We start from the raw sequence: 19,943 nt of genomic DNA on the forward strand, positions 1-19,943 counted from the left end.
ACATGCATATAATTATATGATGGTGGTCAGGAAAGGTCAATTTCTCATTTTCCTTTTTTCTAACATTACTGAAAATTGTTTTGTAAACATTACCATGTCTGCAGTTTGAGATTAAAAAACTGAGTTTTCTGTGCGATACATTTTGTTATGGCAGGTATGACACCAATGTAATATAGTCCATCAATGTTATGCAGATAGCTACATACACAAAAATGCTTGGCCTCTGCTTAAACCATTTATTGGACATTTCTTAGGTACTAAACAATGTACAAAAAGAAAATATTCAAAATACCACCTCCACGAATGATAACCATGATCTGAAATGTATTCTAATATTTAATCCATCTTGTACACTGAATGACACATAATTCTGATTCACAAGCAGTAACTTTCTTTCAATCCAAGGAATTACCCTTTGCTTGCACTAGTTCTTTATTGAGCTGCTTCTTGGGTCCTGGTTACTAATTAGAAAAGTATGGACTGTATGCATGACCAGTGTGATCCTTAAGTGATCCACATATTATTTATTCTTAGGTAATTTGGTAAAAGTGAGGAAACAATGAACAAATCAGACCCATACATCAACAATAATGAAATACAGAATCTGTACAAAATCTTAACAAAGTTTAAAAGCAGTAAAGTCAAATCCTATCAAACTCAGCACAATCTTACCTCTTTGGTTGGTGCAACACTGAGCATGAACAAGGAAAACATAACTTAAGTCTGTTTTGTAATTATTACACTATTAAGCTTGCATGTTCTGTAAAAACAAGATACAGTTTACTTTGCAATTTATGTCCCAATCACCAAAGCGTAAACACTAAAACCTCGATTGGGAACTTAATTTTTCTCCAAAAACTTAGCTTAATTTGTTGCTCGGTACATGTTGCACAAGAACACAGTGTGATGCAAGTTTTGCTTGTTACCAACATCACAACTGGACATAAATATTTGTTCCTAATCATTAACACCCAGGTTTTATTTTGTTGTTTTTGTCTGAAATTCAAGTAGGAAACACATTTTGAAAGCTATTTCTGAATACATCCTAAAACACCAACTTCCAGGTGATCTTCCAATAACATACTGTCTAGCTGTGTTAGAAACATCACTCTTCATTGGCTATTTGGCTCGCGCAAGAGCAAAAGGGTAAAAGTTGGAGTTCTTTTTTTTTTTTTTTTGCTTAATGGACCCATTATTTTCATATCGAGACCACTCTTTATTCCAAATGCCCATCTTATCCTACTTTTTTGCAAAGGTTCATCTATCTGTTTGCAGTTCTTACTGGATCTGACTTATAGCTGAGACCAAAAGTCTAAAATCCGGACACAAAATCAGATTCCGACCATGGGCGAATTTTGGGTAGAAAAAAAATTGGGTCCAAAAAATGAGGTTTTTCCCTCTGTATTTTGGAGTGCAACTAGAAATTCCAGATTATTTGGTATCATTGTAGAGCTACATTTGTCTACCTTTCTATAATACCACCCACTTTAGTGTATCATACATGACCTTGACACATACATGACCTTGACGCTACAGAGCTCCACAGTAGGCTACTACCTCCTGCCACGTAAACTCGTCACCAGGGGTTAATGTGTTAATGATGGGATTCAACGCAGAGGACATTATGCAAATTCGTTACATATATTTGAACATAATGCTTACAACTCAGGCAAAGGCATTCTATTATTGGCTGGAGCATTTGGATCATTCTTGGACTTCTTCATTAGAAGAGGGTCTTTCTTTGGCTTTTTCTTCTACAAGAAAAAAGGTACAATAATGGTTCATTAAATCATGATGAGCAAAACATTTTTATGTGTGTTTAGCAAAGAATGCCATTAAAAGACAGTAGTAATGATCTGATGTAAGGAAATTATCTGACCCAATTAAAAGAAATTATCTAATTTGATTTAATGAAATTATTGGGTCTTTTGTATGGAGATTATGATATTATTCAAATTAAAACAAGAATAATATTTAAAAAATGTAGTGCATAAATAACTATGAAAGAAAATTTATTTAAATTCTATTTTATGATAACCAGTAAACTGGAGAAGAAAAAAAAAGCCAATATAGTCCTGAGACTGCTCATCTGGCAAACATCTAACTAAATGTCAAAAGCAAAGGGCAGTTGGCCAATAAATCTAAGCTGGTTGTTGTTGCTGTTGTTGTTGTTCTAGGGTTTAACGCCATTTTTCAGACAAGATAGGCTATACATGGCGGCCAGTATAACTGGTGGAGGAAGAACACTGGAATACCCAGGAAAGAACCACCGACCCAAGAGAAGCTACTGGCAGGCTTTCTCACGTACCCACGCTAGCCGAGCCTTGGACTCGAACCCAAGCAGACAGAGGTGAGATGGCAGTGATCCGTAACAGCGAGCGCTTTAGACCACTTAGGGCCCCCTCTAAGCTGGTAAGAACCTTTTTAGCATTTCAATGTTTTTATATTTTTCTGGTAATATCAGCTATATTGGAAGGCAAACCAGCATCTCTTTTGCTAATCTGAAAGGCTGTATGCCAAGATGTTTATCATTAAATTTTTGGTCAATTTTTGTTGACACTTTGGGGTTTCTCTACTTTAAAAAATAATAATTATAATGAACAGCAAGTCGACAACATTTGTGTAAAACTGAACATCTTTCATTTCATTCCAGAATGCTTTCTTTCAAATTTGGTCACATTTTATTTAAGTTTTGAGAAAAAGTAATTTTAAATTTGTTATTTTTGTTTCAATAATACCAAGCAGATTAGCCCCAAATGTAACTAGCATGAAATGCCCTCTTAGCCAGAATGTTAAATTTGATCTTCAGTTTTTGAGTTGTTAATGCTTTTTCTTCCAATTTAGTAATACTAGCCATAATTATTGAAAAATTAGTGTCAAATTTAACAGGCCTTATTGCCATAAATGTTTCATGTTAAATATTACCTAAATGTGTTACCAAATTGTGAGACAAAAGTATGGAAAGTTTACTTCTTATAGTAGCAGTTGCACTATTAGATGACAATCTGCATCACTGGTACAAGCATAAAAGGCCTTTTTACCAAAATCAGGATGCTTTCTGACAAGCTGTTTGGTGGTTTTTGAGAAGTCATTTCAAAGTTTTCTATCTTAGCTGTTAATGATGTTGTTATGTCCAATTTGGTTTAATTCTCTCCAGACATTTTGGAAAATAAATCATTTAAAGATTTTGTTTAGTCTTACTGACATCATTTCTATCAGAATATATATCAGCATCACTTATAGAAAACGATAAAGGTCTTTATATCTGTAAAATTTGGTAAAATTCTATCCAGCATTTTTGAGTAGTCATATAAAGGATATTTTTATCTTAGTCATGAGAGTCATATATGGCACATTGGTATCATCTGCAGCAGTTTTGAGTAGTCATTTAAAGGATTTTTTTTATCTTTGTCATGAGAGTCATATAAGGCACACTGGTATCATCTGTTATCTCAGTCACGAGAACCATATAAGGTACATGGGTATCATCTGTTATCTTAGTCATGAGAGTCATATAAGGCACACTGGTATCATCTGTTATCTTAGGAATGACAGTCATATAAGGCACATAGGTATCATCTGTTATCTTAGTCATGTGAGTCATATAAGGTACACTGGTATCATCTGTTATCTTAGGAACGAAAGTCATATAAAGCACACTGGTATCATCTGTTATCTTAGGAATCACAGTCATTTAAGGCACACTGGTATCTGTTCAAATTGCATGGATGTTTACTTTCAAATATGGTTAGTTCTGTACAGCAGTTTTGGATTAGTAATTTAGAAGTTTTATCTTTCTATAATAATGGTGGAGATATTTAGATATTTTATCAGCATCATTGGTAGTACAAAAGGCCTGACTTCATGCCATGAACCTTTCGGTCAAATGGTGAAGTTTTGTTTAGTGGTTTTTGAGAAGTTGTTTCAAAGTTTTTATATTTTTAGTAAAAATGGCCATATTTAAGGACAAATGGTAACATTTGAATAAAACTGATAGATCTTTATGCTAGGATGCATTCTATCAACTTTGGTCGATTTCTGTTCACTTGCTTCTGAGATCGAGTTACAGTTTTACCTATTGCCAGTAACAGTGCCCATATTAGATGGCAACCAGACCTAATTTGTATAAAAGGGAATGCTTTAATGCTTTCCATCAAATTTGGTGGAATTCTGAATAAAAATATATCAATACATGGCTCATAATTGCAAATTCCCATGTGTTTACTAAACATTCCACAACCTGAACCAACCCGACAACCAGAGAGTGATCTAAAGGTCATAATGTAACATCATGTTTGGTGCAGCTTCCAGCTATGAATGCATATAAAAAGAATGGTTGGAAAAAAATTTGAAAATGGTTTGGTTTGGTCTTATTTTACTGCACAGCAGCAATATCAACATAACTGACAATTTTTAAATTTGACTGTTGACTCCCTGACACCTCTGGAGCAGAAACTAAGGATGACACACTGTCTTAGAAATAATTACCACTGAGGTAACATAACCACAAAGTTGTGTGAAATTCTACCCAGCAGTTTATGATATCTGGTAATGTACACTGTCAAGCTGCAAACCATGAGAAATTGTGTACCAAGGTATTTATGAACATACAGTAATACATACCATGGTATACCACAATTATATTAGGGACTAATGTTCTGGGATTGGGGATTTGTTAAAAAAGTGTCAACAGGTAGAAAACATTTCACTCTGAATTAACTGTTTATAGCCGAATAACACCATATTATATGTGTTAAAGAATTTGAAGGAAAAAATGAAATATCTTGAGACAAAAACTGCATCCTGCTCTCCACCACAAAATTAAATGATCTGCACCTGATTGTGGATGAATTAGAACCAGTAAATATTTACAATCAACTAAATAATCCTGTTTCCTCAATATCAGCAAGAAAAAATTGCTCCCCAAACAGATAAAAATGTAGAGAAATTGGTGGTATCTTTCTCTCCCCCCTTTCAACCTCTTCAGAGTATGCTTGCAGGGGTCATACACAGTAAACCACACCTATTTTATCAAAACCACATCCACTCCTCAGTGGTGATTGACAATGACTCTGCTAGAAAGCGTGAAGTACAGAGCTATTTCCTAAATGAAGCAGAAGCAACTCCTCAGGACATATAGAGAGATGGAGATTTTTTCCCTTAATCCTCTCCACTTTGTCTTCATCAACCCCTATAATGCATGGGTTTTTTAAAAATCATGTCAGCTGTACTGTTATGTATGTATGTATGTATGTATGTATGTATGTATGTATGTATGTATGTATGTATGTATATATGTATGTATGTATGCCTTAAGTACTTGCTATATTTGTGAACATTGTCAAAAAAAATTAACATTACTGAAAACAATTTTGATTCTCTGGCACCTAATTATACAAGATACTGGTAAACATAATCAAGGCATATTAAATAACATATATTTGCTCAGGTTCTATTTATATCCATACTCCTTTAAACCAACCCAGGGATATTATTGTGATACCCTACCACTGTCTTTTCACTTCTCTCTGCAAGGTATAACAGGTATTGCAGTTTACCATGGTGTTTCTTTTCTCAGTAGTATTTACCATGATGGTGTTACAAACTGAATGACATTAATGGCATGTTTTCTTTCTTTTTGTGACAAAATAGTTCAAAAGACTCCTATTTGCTTGGCATCTGTAGTTATGATTAATACAAACGGGCATTGATGTCTGTGGGTAAATAGCATACACAACAATAACTTGCTTTAATGATACTTTTTGTAACCCATGTTATCAAAAAGATTGTCACTTGCACACAAGTGAATGTATTTTCACATAATGATTTATATTTGTGAGATAGTGTCATATAGTTGACCTGGATATATTTCGGTCTTGGTTATTTTGCAGCAAGCACCATGTCATGTGTGAATGGCAGTTGTCTTCATGTGATCACTTGATTATTTCCCTCTTATTTGTGATTTTTTTGTTGGATCCATTAAGATAATGTTCAAACCTTTAAGTACAACCAACCAAACATAATTTGTTTATCAATGTTCATGTCAATGAACAATGTTGTGCATTATCAGACATAAATGATACATGTTAAAGTATGGAAGCCTATGATACATATATGAAGTTCATGGATGTTTTATTCTTTAATGCTCATGATGAAAAGACAGGGATAAATGATAATAATATAAGGTTAATTTCTTTCATTTTATTATCATATAAGCATTTGGCTTATCTAGTTTATTGCAACATATAGTGGGGTGCAAACAAAAATTTGATACAAATTTTTTTTGTTTCTTAAGTCTTGAGACATATGACCTAGGTGAAAAAAGTTTCACCACAAATTCTGGGACAGGAAAAAAATTATTATTTTACAGTGTCCCAATATATATGGTAAATATGGTAATAAGAAATCTGGTTAAAACCAATTGCTGATATGACTTTCCACCTTGGAGAAGTAGTGATAAGATTTTTAGGACGGCAGCCATACTAGATATCATATCATCATTTTCAATTAGGACCAATAAGATATCATAAGCAATCTTCTGGTGAAAACCCCATATCAGCATGACTTCCATGCAGAGTTAAGCTGTAACAAAATTTTCACGATGGCTGATCTGGTGGTCAAACTGGACAATAATCATCACCATTTTTGTATAGAACAAACTAGACATCAGACAAAGTCTATTGGCAAAAACCCCATGTTTATATGACCACCATTCATGAGTAGCGAGATTTTCAAGATGACACTGACAGCCATATTGGATATCCAAGCAGAACCATTTTCATTTAAGAGCAACCAGACATAAAAAGTCTTCAGGTGCATACCCCATGTTAATATGGTTTTGACAAATAGCTGAATGTACGAAATGCCATGATATAATGCATAATGCATGTGATAACAAAAAGCGAGACTCCCTCAAAGGAATTTCCAGAAAGAATAATGAGAGATCAAGAGAACAATACTGATTTGCAAGCTGATGGCTAATATTTCCTTAGAAATCAAACAGATTTCACAATGCAGGGTAATGCTTTTTCTATAAAAAAAATTACTGTTTTTTTTAATTGATTTATTTTTTTTCAAACACTCATAGCTGCCAACCCCCAAGTACAAAAATACAGAATGCTTATAATAAAAATATCAATTTTGAGGAACAAATAGGATCAGTTGCTCTGTTTTTTACCGTCTTCAAGTTCAACGGGTTCATATAAATACCTGACAATAACATTATCTAGAACTGGTTGTTTTGAAAATTCTTGTCGTTGTATTGGTATGTGTTTTTTTTGTTACTGCATTAATGGGTTTCATGGCAGTTTGAGTACTTTCATTATTTAATGCATTTATCACACTTGGTAATCTTGCAACTCATTCGCAGGATCTCATTTCATTCTGAATTATTTTCACTGCATATTGATATCCAAATAACCACTCAGCAAGTGTTCCATTAAATCATTCAACAACTGCCTGATCACGATGAATTGCAGTATGTCCTCATCTAATTTTGACATTATGTTTTTTCATCAGAGATGATAATGCACCAAGAAATTCCTTGCCAGGATCAACTTGTAATAGTTGTGGCCATCATAAGGGTCTTCGTTGATAAATTCGCTCAAAAGCATAAGAAACTTCAGTTGCTGTTTAAGTTGATAATGGTTCTGCTTCCTTATATGTACTAGCAAGGTCAATGACAGTTAACACGTATTTTTATGTTAATTGACATCTGCCACTTTTAATAGTATCATGTGGTAAAAATAAAATATCTGCTTGATGAACTTCATTAGGAGTGCTGACATCAAAATGTGCATGCTGAATTTGTTTAGGTGGTGGTAGATACATTTGCCATATTGCCTGTCGTACTAACCATTTTTTAGCAGCAGAACATGTAACATTTGCTGCATCAGTGAGTTTACTAATCGCTGCTCTACCTTTCCAATATCCTCTTGGGCTGTAATAAATCAATTCCATTATTTCAATACTCAGTTACTTAATTACTGGCTCCAAATAATAATTTACCTTTCATCGCAGATCTTACCAACCAATTAGCTAATGATTGTCTGAAAGATTTGTTTTTTATAGAATTTAATGCATGAATCAACTTCACATCTGCAATATGTCATTGTTGCAGATCTTTACTTTTATAAGCTACATCATGAGTGTGACATGCTCGATCAATATCATTTATAGGATACTCTCCAGGTCTTGGTTGATCTTGTTTATCAAGTCGGATATCAAGTCAGGTACCAGGACAACAATAATTATATCCAGGAAGATGTTTCTCTGCTGGGTATTTAGCCCATTGAGTTCCTGGTAATTTTCCTAATGAAGTAGCAATATCACCAACAATTTTCCTTGACTTCTCAGGGGAAATAAATTTATATTTATTTGTACCACATTTTACACATTGAGCTGTAAGTCCACACTTTTTATTTTTTGTTATTATTGTTGTTAATCCACTTGTGGGGGTGGATGCTCTACACTGAACACAATATAGATTCATATTATTTATTACTTTTCTATAAAATGGATGTCGAGGCCCCGAGTGGCCAAGTGGTCTAAAGCGCTCACCGTTCTGGATCACTACCATCTCATCCCTGACTGCATGGGTTCGAGTCTCAGGCTCGGCTAACATGGGTATGTGAGAAAGCCTGCCAGTAGCTTCTCGTGGGTCGGTGGTTCTTCCCGGAGTTTTCCAGGGTTCTTCCTCCACCAGTTATACTGGCCGCCATGTATAGCCTATCTTGTGCTGAAAAATTGCGTTAAATCAAACAACAACAACAACATAAAATGGATGTCAGTGAGTTCTCAGCGACATGAAAACAAGAGCCAGCAAAGCATATTTCAGCATTACCAAATTCTATCAGAATGATAATAATAGGTCCACCTGGGTTCAGTAAAATATAATTATTACCAAATTTGATAATGAGATGGTTAAAGTGGGATAAGTTATATTTAGTAGCACCGTCATTTGATGATCAGTGGTGTTATAATGTACTTAAAGATTTTAATGAAAATGCAAAATTGTTAAATGAAGATGGTGATGATATTATTAATTTTATAACTGATATTGATGAAGCACTGTCTGTAGATGAATTAGATGGATTTATGAATAATTCAGTTGTGTATGATGATGTTTTGCTTGACAAACAAACAAATCCAACAAAAATATTTTCTCATGAAGGCATAAAAATACTGATGTGATTTATGTTACTAAGCGATATGTACAAATACATAAAGTCATCAGAGATAATTGTAATATTTTAGTTTTGTTTAACGGAGTCGATGCACATACTCTGAGAAATATTCATCACAATTTGTGTAGACATGGACATGATTAAGTTTAAAAACTTTTTTTCAAAAGCACAATCTGCTCCACATGGATTTATAACAATAAATTTACACGATCCCAGAAAAACATATCTTGTAGGTCTTGATAAAATATTTGGCTGATACAAAAATGATTTAATTATAGCAGCAGAGAAGGTGCAACCTCAATGAAATGTCCCGCAGTAAACAAAAACGCACATACAAATTAAGAAAAATACAAATGACAAAGACAAAGTAAAAAAATAAACTAACCCAATGAGAAACTATTGGTAAAGTTAGAGACTTTGCTTTGACGTTAGTAACCTTATATTTTTTTTTATTTGTATAAGGTTTTAGTTTTTAAAAAAGACATTTCAGCAAAAGGTCTGTTCACCCTTCTTGCTGCTCCATTCCATTCCTTATCTTATTTGAAATATATTTATTTTGTGATGAATGTAATAACAAAAATAATATCCTGGTTAGACGAACAATCTATGCCCATAAATTAAATGGCCAGTCCCTTGCAGTATATGTGCAGTTAAAATTTAGCAAATGTGTATATTCAGCCTAGTGACTACGGGTCATTAAACGATTCATATATTCAGAATTTGCTCATTTTTTTCAAAAAAATTCCAAACAAAAGTGGCTCTAAAATGGAATTTAATTGTCCAAGCCTTAGGGTGCATAAGTTGGTTCAGATTTCTTTGAATAAAGTAAAAGTGTAAACATACTGCAAAATAAGTCAATCAACTTTCTCAAAGTGTACAGATGAGTCAAGACATTTTTATTTCTTTTATAATTAAGATCACATGATTCTTGAAATGGTATCTGATTGTAAATCATGCATGACATTTTGGTCATTCCATGGATGCTCATTATCCATCGACTAATCAAACTTCAATCAGTAAAAAACTTCGTTGTTACTGAGTGGACCATAACTTCAGCTACATGTATTATGTACACAAATCATTCATGTGATAGAAATGCACCTTTCCCAAGCCGAAAGTGAAATCTTCTTCTGGTGCTAACATTCTATAACAGTGTTTACAATGGTCACTGCCTTCATTTCCACTGAACATCCAATGAGGTCAAGTCTTTATTAGGGAGAGACCAATTAAGTTTCTAATCTGATTTGTGGCATAAAAAAAAAAATTTCTGTGCCATTCCTTGCTTTACCTAAAACAAAATTATCAAGGTGATGAATGAAATAAAAAAATATACCACTGTTGAAATAATAATTTAGCTCCATAGACTTAAGTGACTGGTCCCAAACAGTACACATGCATTCAGAATTGGTCATTGTGTACATGTATATTCAATGCTGCTGTCTGGAATGTAATTGTCATTACCTCAGAGGATTACTTTTCATATTTAAACAGTAGGATAAATTTACACTGTGCAAGAAAAGCTCAACAAGATGGGCCTCTTGTCAAGTCATTGTTCAAGTTTTCTAAATGTACAAAATACACAAGACTTTTCAAATTAATTTCTATTATCTAAATATTTGATTGAAATAAAGATCATTGATTGGTGAAATTGTATTTGACTGTTTATCACTCAGGATGCATTGGTCTTTCCATTGGTGTTCTTTACTGATTGGCTGTTCAAAAATGCTAATCAGTTGCTCAATGGTGGTGATGCCAGCTACACACCAGCTGAGGCACGGTGGTAATTTGTTATTATTTTATTGCTCCTTTGTGGAGCATTATCACAAAGGAAAGAGTGGAGGGATTAAGTCCCCCTCTGCACTGCATGGGGTTCCAAAAACACATGTGAGCTGTACTGTAGATTATGTGTGAATTGTTAGGCAAGAATTCTGTATAAAAAAAATGTCATCTGTGATAATTATGATAATCAAATAAGCACCAAAATTGAAAACAGAACAGGAAACTTGAAAAGAACTAAAATTTCTGATATAATTCCACCTGCCTCTTTGAAAAGGAATTTTATAAAAGGTCTATGCTTCACTTTGGTTATTTGCATTGTTTTGAAACAAAAAGGGGTGGAGACTATATCTTGAAAATAAGACAAGGCAGAGTGAAGTCTGTGTGTTAAAGAAAGAAGCACTGTTAAAATTTGAACAAGTCATGCAGAGAAAATGAGAACCACTTTTTGTGTAATTAGCTGTTGACAGATGAAAAGATAAGAGAAAATATATAAAGGAATATGTACCTTTATAAAAGAAGTAAATATGAAGATACAGCATACAGTCTCTGTTGGCAGAGTTGGGGAAAAAAAGAGAGCTAAGCACATCTAACCTGGTGACAATGCTATCATGGCAAGCAATGCACTTGTTTCATTATAATATAAAACTATTCAATATTAGATTAAATGTGTGTGTAACACTGCTACCAAATCATTGTCACATATACTGAATTCATTGATTGAATTGACTAAATGGACTAAAATTATTTCCTATAATGTGTCAATACAAGTGACTGTCTGGTAAATAAATGCCAGACACAAACATCTAGATTGTGTCAATAAATATGATTTAAGACATCCTTGGTCAGTTATAACACTACTGGATACTTCTCATGACAGCATTTAGCAAAAATTTTAAAAAACATGCTTTTTTAATAAAAATAATGTTCTTTCACGTATCCACCTTTTTTGTCTTACACAGGTTCAATACTAATCTTTGCAAGAATCCTTTAAGTACTTGCCTTGAATGCCAGGTAAATACTTTTCTTGTAGTAGTAGTAGATCAATTATCTACTTGTCAATATCACTGTCTCAAGATACTTGTAAAAATTATACACATATAACTGTAGAAGGCCTCATGGAAGATTGGTCATTTGACAAAACAAGCTACTTCTTTAAATAAAGTCGTTATCATTAGTATTATTAGTAGTAGTAGTACTACTTCTTTAAATAAAGTCGTTACCATTAGTAATAATAGTAGTAGTACTATTATCTGCATTTTTATTAGTTTTACAATGTGTAACAAAATGTAATATTGGTCATTTTTCAAAACAAGCTACTTCTTTAAATAAAGTCGTTATCATTAGTAATAATAGTAACAGTTGTACTATTATCTGCATTTTTTTTAGTTTTACAATGTGTAACAAAATGTAAATCTGTAGTAATACCTTAGGTCTGTCTTCTCCTTCAGCTGTCTCCTCTTCTTCCTCAACTGGGATGTTAAGATCTGGCTCCTTCAACAGGCCATACAACACCTTAGCTTTGTTTGCTGCAACAAAGAGAGAGAGAAGGAAGAAAATAAAATAAAGTTATGTAAGGTGATGCCAAAATATGTGTGTGATTTGGATTTTTAACATAGCTTTAACAATTTTCTAGTCATATCACTACAATGTCTGCAGTGTGGCAGTTAGACCTGAAAAAAAAAAAACCATCTGTATAAGATTATGCATATCAGTATAAACCTGTGACAAATCTGTGATAAAACATAACTAAAGCTATTAGCCATGGGACCAATGCGAAACCTTAAACAGAAAAACTTGCAGAAATAAAATGAGTGCATTCAATAATAATTAGCACTTATTCTATAAACTGGTAATTTAAAGTGCTGAAAAAGCTGCGCATACCTTTCCATTGAAATTAAATGATTCCTTGCATTATCAAGCCACACCAATGTTTAAAATAAATGGACCATCACTCCATTAATTCATGACACTGTATATTGATAATTATTCTCAATGGAAGTGGACATATAAATCTCTTAAATATAAAACCACATAAAAATTTAGTTGAATTCCACCAATTTCAGGCAAAATTATGAGATGGAAATTTAAACTTAAGAGGATGAAAATTAGGTGACAACTCCTCTAACTACATGTAATAATGTATACAGCTAAAAATCAAACACATCTTATATCTTATTAATTTTAAGATGCACTATAAATTCAAGATTCCTTGGCAAGTTTAACTGCAAAAACCGTACTTCCTCTGAATTAAGTAAGTTAACTCAACATCTCATCCATATAAAACTCCAAGCTGAATTTTGTTGTATCATACATTTTTATGGGTGACCAATTTTCATTGTTCTTGTTGTCCCGAACCATGCATTTAAAGATGCAACAAAAAATTAGTCACATATGATGATGAAAACCCATTCATTATAAAGTATTTCATTTTTAGAGATAACCAAAGCTACTAATATTTGATAAATCAACATCAATACTGTAATCAGGTAATAAAATACCACCTTTTACATATGTTTATCTTAACAATTTGAAAAAATGTTTTAGTATTTTATATTGTTTCTATGTACGTATCGATACAGTATCTGGTAGCTGTAATCTGCACTCATTGCCTTTAATCATTACGGTATGTGAGATAAGTAGGGATCGATAGAAACAAGTAAAGCATAAGCTATTCATAAACAAGTAATACTGAAAATGAAAGAAAGAATAAACAAAATACTAGTATTTTAAAATTAAATTTAATATTTAATCAAATCAGTCCTTCATTTGAATACAACTGTTGCTAAAAAGTTTCAATCCTCCTAAAAACACGTTTCATTTTATACATGTATTTTTTTTCCATATTACAACTCTAAACAAATTAACAGAAAAAAGTGAAAGCCAACCAGTTTTTGTAAAGTTCATCAAACAATTTATTTACCTAGAATACAAAGTGAAAAAGGAAAAAAGAACTTAAAGTATAGCAAATTCAACATCAAATAATCCTAGAATTTCTAACACAAGTCCTAATGAGTAAAGTTCTGAATAAACTTTAGTGGTTTTTGAAAAAAAATCAAATGCTGGAAATGTTAATGTGCCTGTGATGGCCTGTGTCACAGTGATGTGCAAACAGTGTCTTGCTGAATCACAATAATACAATCTACGAACATATCCTTATTTGAATTTCACTATAAATCCAATTCTCTTATTTCCAAGAATGTTATTTTTGAGCACTTTGCATTTCCAGTGAAGAATAACTTGAATTATTGTTGTCGTTGTTGTTGTTGTTGTGGGGTTTAACGCCATTTTTCAGCACATGATACATGGCGGCCAGTATTAATGGTGGAGGAAGAACTCGGAAAGAACCACCGACCCACGAAAAGCTACTGGCAAGCTTTCTCACATACCCACATTGGCTGAATTCGAGACTTGAACCGACGCAGACAGAGGTGAGATGGCAGTGATCTGCAACGGAGAGTGCTTTAGACCACTTGGGGCCCCAATAACTTGAATTAAATCATATAAAGAAATAAATTCCAGCAAAAATGAAACACTGGACACAACAATTTAACTGACACTACTCAGATCTTTCAGCACAAATAAGTAATTTCAAGATAAACAAGACTATATACTAATCACAATTAGATTTTTCTAAGACAAACTATTACCTAATGGAAAATTTCATTCTGGAGGGTTACAAATGTTTACAAGATAAAATCTTAGTTATAATTTTATGGTCTGCTACTGCAATTGCAATATACAATGTGGTAAACACAAGTTAGACCCAGCATTTCATGAGGAATTTCCAATGTTCTGGACTCAGATTGAGATAAACATGATGTTTGCAAAACCAAAATCAATGATTCAGGTCTGGGAGAAAATTAACTTGATTTTGGACAAGGTCATGTCCAAGCAAGCTTGAAGCAATATTACTAATGAAAGACTATGCAAACGCACATATTATAGCAGAGTATTAACAGTCACACCTCACCGATTTTCAGAGGACAAAACCACATATCAACATTGTGTACATACAAATGCTTGTCAAGTAAATAATCCAGAAATTGCAGAATTAAACAAGTCCAGCTTTCTAAAAGCTACTGATAATTAGGTCCAATCTTTCATTCATTGTTATGTATCTGCAATTATCCATTCAGCATCAACTGGCTTGATTAATGAGCTTGCAAGATTCACTAAACAGCATTATGTTTGTTATCAGTAACAGTATCTTTTTCTGTGATGGCCTCCATGACCTGTATAGCATACCAGCTGTAGAAGAGTGATTTTAATTCTTCTTAATACTCTTTGTTTATTGTCAACTCTGGCAGCTGAATTTGGTCTGTACATATGGCAGACAGAAACAAAGGAGCTATTATGCTATCACTTTAGTTAGCATCTTCGCACTTTGGTGATGTCAGCTTCCTTTGATGATATGCACTCAGTGCAAGTAGCTGATTTTGACAGGTGTTTTATTTGAGGTCATGGAGTTGGTAATGTTGTTTTAGTGTTGCTGACTTCATTGACTTTCATTCATGTTATATTACTCTGAAGAAAACAGTGAAAATTTTGAACTTGTACGCTTTTTTGTGTGTACTCATATATGCAGTAGTACTGTTTAAACATTTATGTGATGCCATTTCTTTCTTTGTATTCTTTATTTTGGATATTTGTAGAGGTTAAACCATGAAATTAAATACCCACCAAAATGTAAGCTCTGACATGCAAAACCATGAATTTAAGCACTCATAAAAATGTCTTTTTATAAATTATAAACCCATGAAAATTTAACCCAACAAAAATAAATGACATTACAGTATGCTGGGAAACCAAATAAAGATAAAGGACAATTAGGTGTCCACACTCCTCTAAATGTTAATCAAATATGCAGGAAATCCAAAGTGTTTCAAGGTCTCATCAAAATAAAGGTGCTTGTTAAATCTGGTTAAAATCCAACAATAACCGGAGTGCTGCTGATACAAAAGTTAAGGGGACAACAATCAGGAGGACACAACTCCTCTAAATGAAAATATGTAATGGTGTAAATCAAACTCAATCACAGCCTCATAAATATAAAACTGTGTGCAAAATTTGGTTCATATCTAACAGTCCTTTGTTAAAAAAAGGCTGTAGAAACCAAAGTCAAGTGGACGGGCAATTAAATACTCCAGCAAACAATCAAGGGGTATAAAATCTGCCAATGAATTCTTGAAATCACACATTTATTTGAAGTCTATTCAATAACTGGGCTAATGCTAAATTTGGGTAAGTTATGCTGTAAAAGCTAAAGTTACAAGGATGGGACCATGACTCCAATAAATAACATTATGAAATGCTGGAAATTAAACTATTTCAAGGAGTTATTAAGTTAAAACTCAATGCCAAATCTGGATGAAATTGAACAATTATTGGTGAAATTGTGTCACAGAAAGTGAGAAGAACAATCAAGCAGTTACTAATATAAATAACCTAATAGAAATGCTGAAAATCAAATTTATTAAAGCTCTCATCAACACAAAGCTGCAACCCAAATTTTTAAAACAATTTTAACAAGTTTTGGTAAAGTCATACTGCAAAATTTATGACAATCACGATGCCTCAACTTCTGTCAATTATGTAAAGGAATCCTGGAAATGAAATTCATTCTAAGTCTTATCAATATAAAGCTACATACTAATTGATGTTAAAATGCAATTATTCCAAGTAAAGTTATCTTACAGAGCCAAATTTTTCATGGACAGTTGATCACAACAACCAAACAAGGAATAGATGGACACAATATATTTCTATATTACTACTGGGCTCTGCAACTTGGTTTTGTGAGGCCATAACCATACCATTTTTCATCACATACATAACTAAAATAAAGGCCTATAAGAAAATGTATTCAAAATTAATGATGTATTATGTAACATTGTAGCTTCTGGCAGCTGACCATATAACCTCCAAAAACAATTTAAGAAGCATTAGTGGAGACAGTATGGGGAGGATTAAAAAGTAAAGCACCCCCACAGGTGGATCCTGAAATTTAAAGATCTCCATCCCAGACAAAACTAAGTAATTTTCTGTGGGCTTGAAAGATGGAGATGTGAAGAAAGGCATCCCGGATATCGATGGAGACCATCCAATCAATTGGTCTGATAGAATCAAAGTTTCCATCATGAAACACTTTTCCAAAAGAAACCTGTTCAATAGTGAAAGATCAATAATGAATCAAAACTTTTCCATTCTCCTGAAACAAGGAAGATCCAGAAATAACTCATCAGCCAGTGTCCTCCCTTAGAAGTACATCTCTGATAGGTATTTAGTTTGAACTTGTTGAAACAAATGAGGGTCTTTGAAAGAGGTTCTGGAAGCAAATCCAGCAACTGTCATTGTCAAAAGGACCCACTCACTGACCAGGGGGTGTGATCAAAGCCTCTGAAAAGGAGCTCATTATGGCACCTACTGGAAACAGTGAGAAGAATGTGACTTAGCAGTAAAGGGTACCACTTCCTATTCAGACTCATCTCTCTCCACTGAGAAGTGGACTTCATGTGTGATTCTCTGTCCCATCTCCACTCATAGGATAGTGGGTACAGAACTGGTTTTTCACCTTTTCCTGAAGAAACATATTTTACTAGAAAAAATTGTTTTCTTCTTCATATACATTAACCAATCATACTACCTTAGGAGAACAGGTAAGAGGTGATGGGAGATACATGATTTTACTCTGGAGACCCTCTCCAGTCCCTTAAGGCATGCGAGACATCTTTTAGACAATCCAAATGGAAAACAGACTCTTTATGTCAGGCAGCAGTTTCAAAAGGATCATATTTTCCCCCCTGTAAATCCAACAGAATTCATGAAGTCACATCCTGATGAAGCTGCCAAACAAACTGGGAAGTTAACCTGGTGTGCCATGGCTACAGGTCCCACCAGAGTTCAGCCTTTTAGGATGAAAGATCTCTTGAGATAAAAGCTGGAAAATCTGATCAGATCTCCATCCCAAGGCATGGATAATGAAAGAACAGTTTTGCTCAAATGTAATGATTGTAGAGACAACCCTAAAAACATTTGGTTGGGGTTATTTTCTGGTATGAAGAATTAAAATAACTTCTTAAGTCAGGAAGAAAGTGTCTATGCTGATATATAATCCTTTCCCTTTGTATTAGCTAAGAAGAGGTGCGGTTTTCATTGATGCAATGACTTGCTATTTTTTAAGTAGAGCTTGCACTGGATCCTGTAGATGACCCTGAGATAAAGTGTCCAGAGTAGGCAGGAATTTCATTACAAAAGTCTAATTCCCTATAAACAGGAGCCTGTTCTTGACAATGAAAGCAGGGAAAGTAATTCATAGGTGATACTGACCCATTTCGTAAGAACTGCAAGTAGTCTGGGTCCACTGAAAGAGCATGTATTTGAAGAAGAAAACTTCTGATGATGAAAATACTGACCATCCTTGAGACATGAGAATTGTGCAAACATCCTGGGAAAAAAAAGTATGATTTCTGATTGATGGAACTTGAATATGGTATCATACTGGGATCATTTTTCTTAATTCTAGACCTCCAGTTACTGAGTGGGAGGGAATAATCTTCTTGTACTTGGAATATTGCCTGGTAAAGATATAGCAATGCACAATAGCATATAATGTATTACAGCTGTTAAACCATATATTAATTACTGGAAGTACAAGTGATCCACAAAGTTAGATCAAGAAACATCCTCTAGAATAAATGTTATTCTGCAACACCTATTGTAAGTGGTCACAATGAGCCACAATGATCTCATCTTTGGCCTTTGTGCTGAAATCAAAAGGCCATACCACAAGTGCAAGCCCTCAATAAACTTTGATCAAAGGATGTGTAGAACTAAAGTCATAATACCAGTAACAACAAAATTTTCTTCTTTCAGTGACCTTGACCTCTGACCCCAAAACCAATAGGATTCTATTTACTATGGCAAAGGTACGTGGTCCATTGGGTTTGGTGTTTTTTAACACATTAACCCCTGGAGCTTTTTGTCACTTTCACCTGAAAATCGAGTAGGAAAACACATTTTGAAAGCTATTTCTGAATAGACTTGAAAACACCAAACCGCCGGTCATCTTTCAATAACATACTGCCTAGTTGTGTTAGAAACATTGTTTTTCATTGGCTATTTGACTCGCGCATGAGCAGAAGGGTAAAAAGTTGGAGTTCTTTTTTGGTTTTTTTGCTAAACGGAACCATTATTTTTGTATGGAGACCACTCTTTATTCCAAATGCCCATCTTATCCAACATTTTTGCAAAGGCTCATCTGTCTGTTTGCAGTTCATATGGGTTTGCCTTAGATCTGAGACCAAAAAATCTAAAATCCAGACACAAAATCGGATTCCGACCACGGGTGAATTTTGGGTAAAAAAAAGTTGGGTCCAAAAAATGAAGTTTTTTATCTGTATTTTGTAATGCAACTAGATATTCCAGATTATTTGGTATCATTGTACATCTGTCTACCTTTCTATAATACCACCAACTTTAGTGTATCATGCATGACCATGACGCTACAGAGCTTGGCAGTAGGCTACTATCTCCTGCCCCGTTAAGTCGTCGCTAGGGATTAATGTGTTAACAGAGCAACATAAGTAGGTCATGTAAAACAAATGAGCTGATAGCTTGTTTACTTTCTTTATATTCTGAAATTCATTAATTGCACTTTTGGAATCTGGTATTGCCTACTCACATTACCTTATATTCACCTTATACTTTCATTCTCTCCGGAGTATGGTATATCTGTAGAGAACCCTTTTAATCACAGAAACATTGATCTTTGACTTTCTGGCCCCCAAACCAATATGATTCTTGCTTACCACAAATACAGGCCATACACAAAGTGTGGTTCACATTTGTGATGTAGAACTAATGTAATTGTATGAAAACTAGTTTCTTCTTTCAGTCAAAGTGACACTCACCTTTGGATCCTCAAATCATTAGGCATTTACCCTGCTCCAAAAGCAAGCCATCCAAGTTTGGTTCACATCT

The 19,943-nt window shown here is 33.9% G+C and overlaps 1 protein-coding gene across 4 annotated transcripts in view; it reads right to left on the reverse strand.

Moving 5' to 3' along the window:
* LOC149789856 (transcription initiation factor TFIID subunit 5-like) overlaps positions 1-19,943 on the reverse strand; it is a 227,465-nt gene that overhangs the window by 108,844 nt on the left and 98,678 nt on the right. For all 4 annotated transcript variants that reach the window (XM_089971839.1, XM_089971841.1, XM_089971838.1 and 1 more), the window contains exons 8-9: positions 12,390-12,490; positions 1,663-1,754 (exon numbers count right to left, since the gene is read on the reverse strand). In XM_089971839.1, coding sequence (XP_089827965.1) covers positions 1,663-1,754; positions 12,390-12,490 — 193 coding nt within the window. The remainder of the gene's footprint in view (positions 1-1,662; positions 1,755-12,389; positions 12,491-19,943) is intronic.

Source organism: Sinohyriopsis cumingii, chromosome 10 (genome assembly GCF_028554795.1).
Source record: "Sinohyriopsis cumingii isolate HCF-2022 chromosome 10, ASM2855479v2, whole genome shotgun sequence".
Taxonomy (NCBI): domain Eukaryota; kingdom Metazoa; phylum Mollusca; class Bivalvia; order Unionida; family Unionidae; genus Sinohyriopsis; species Sinohyriopsis cumingii.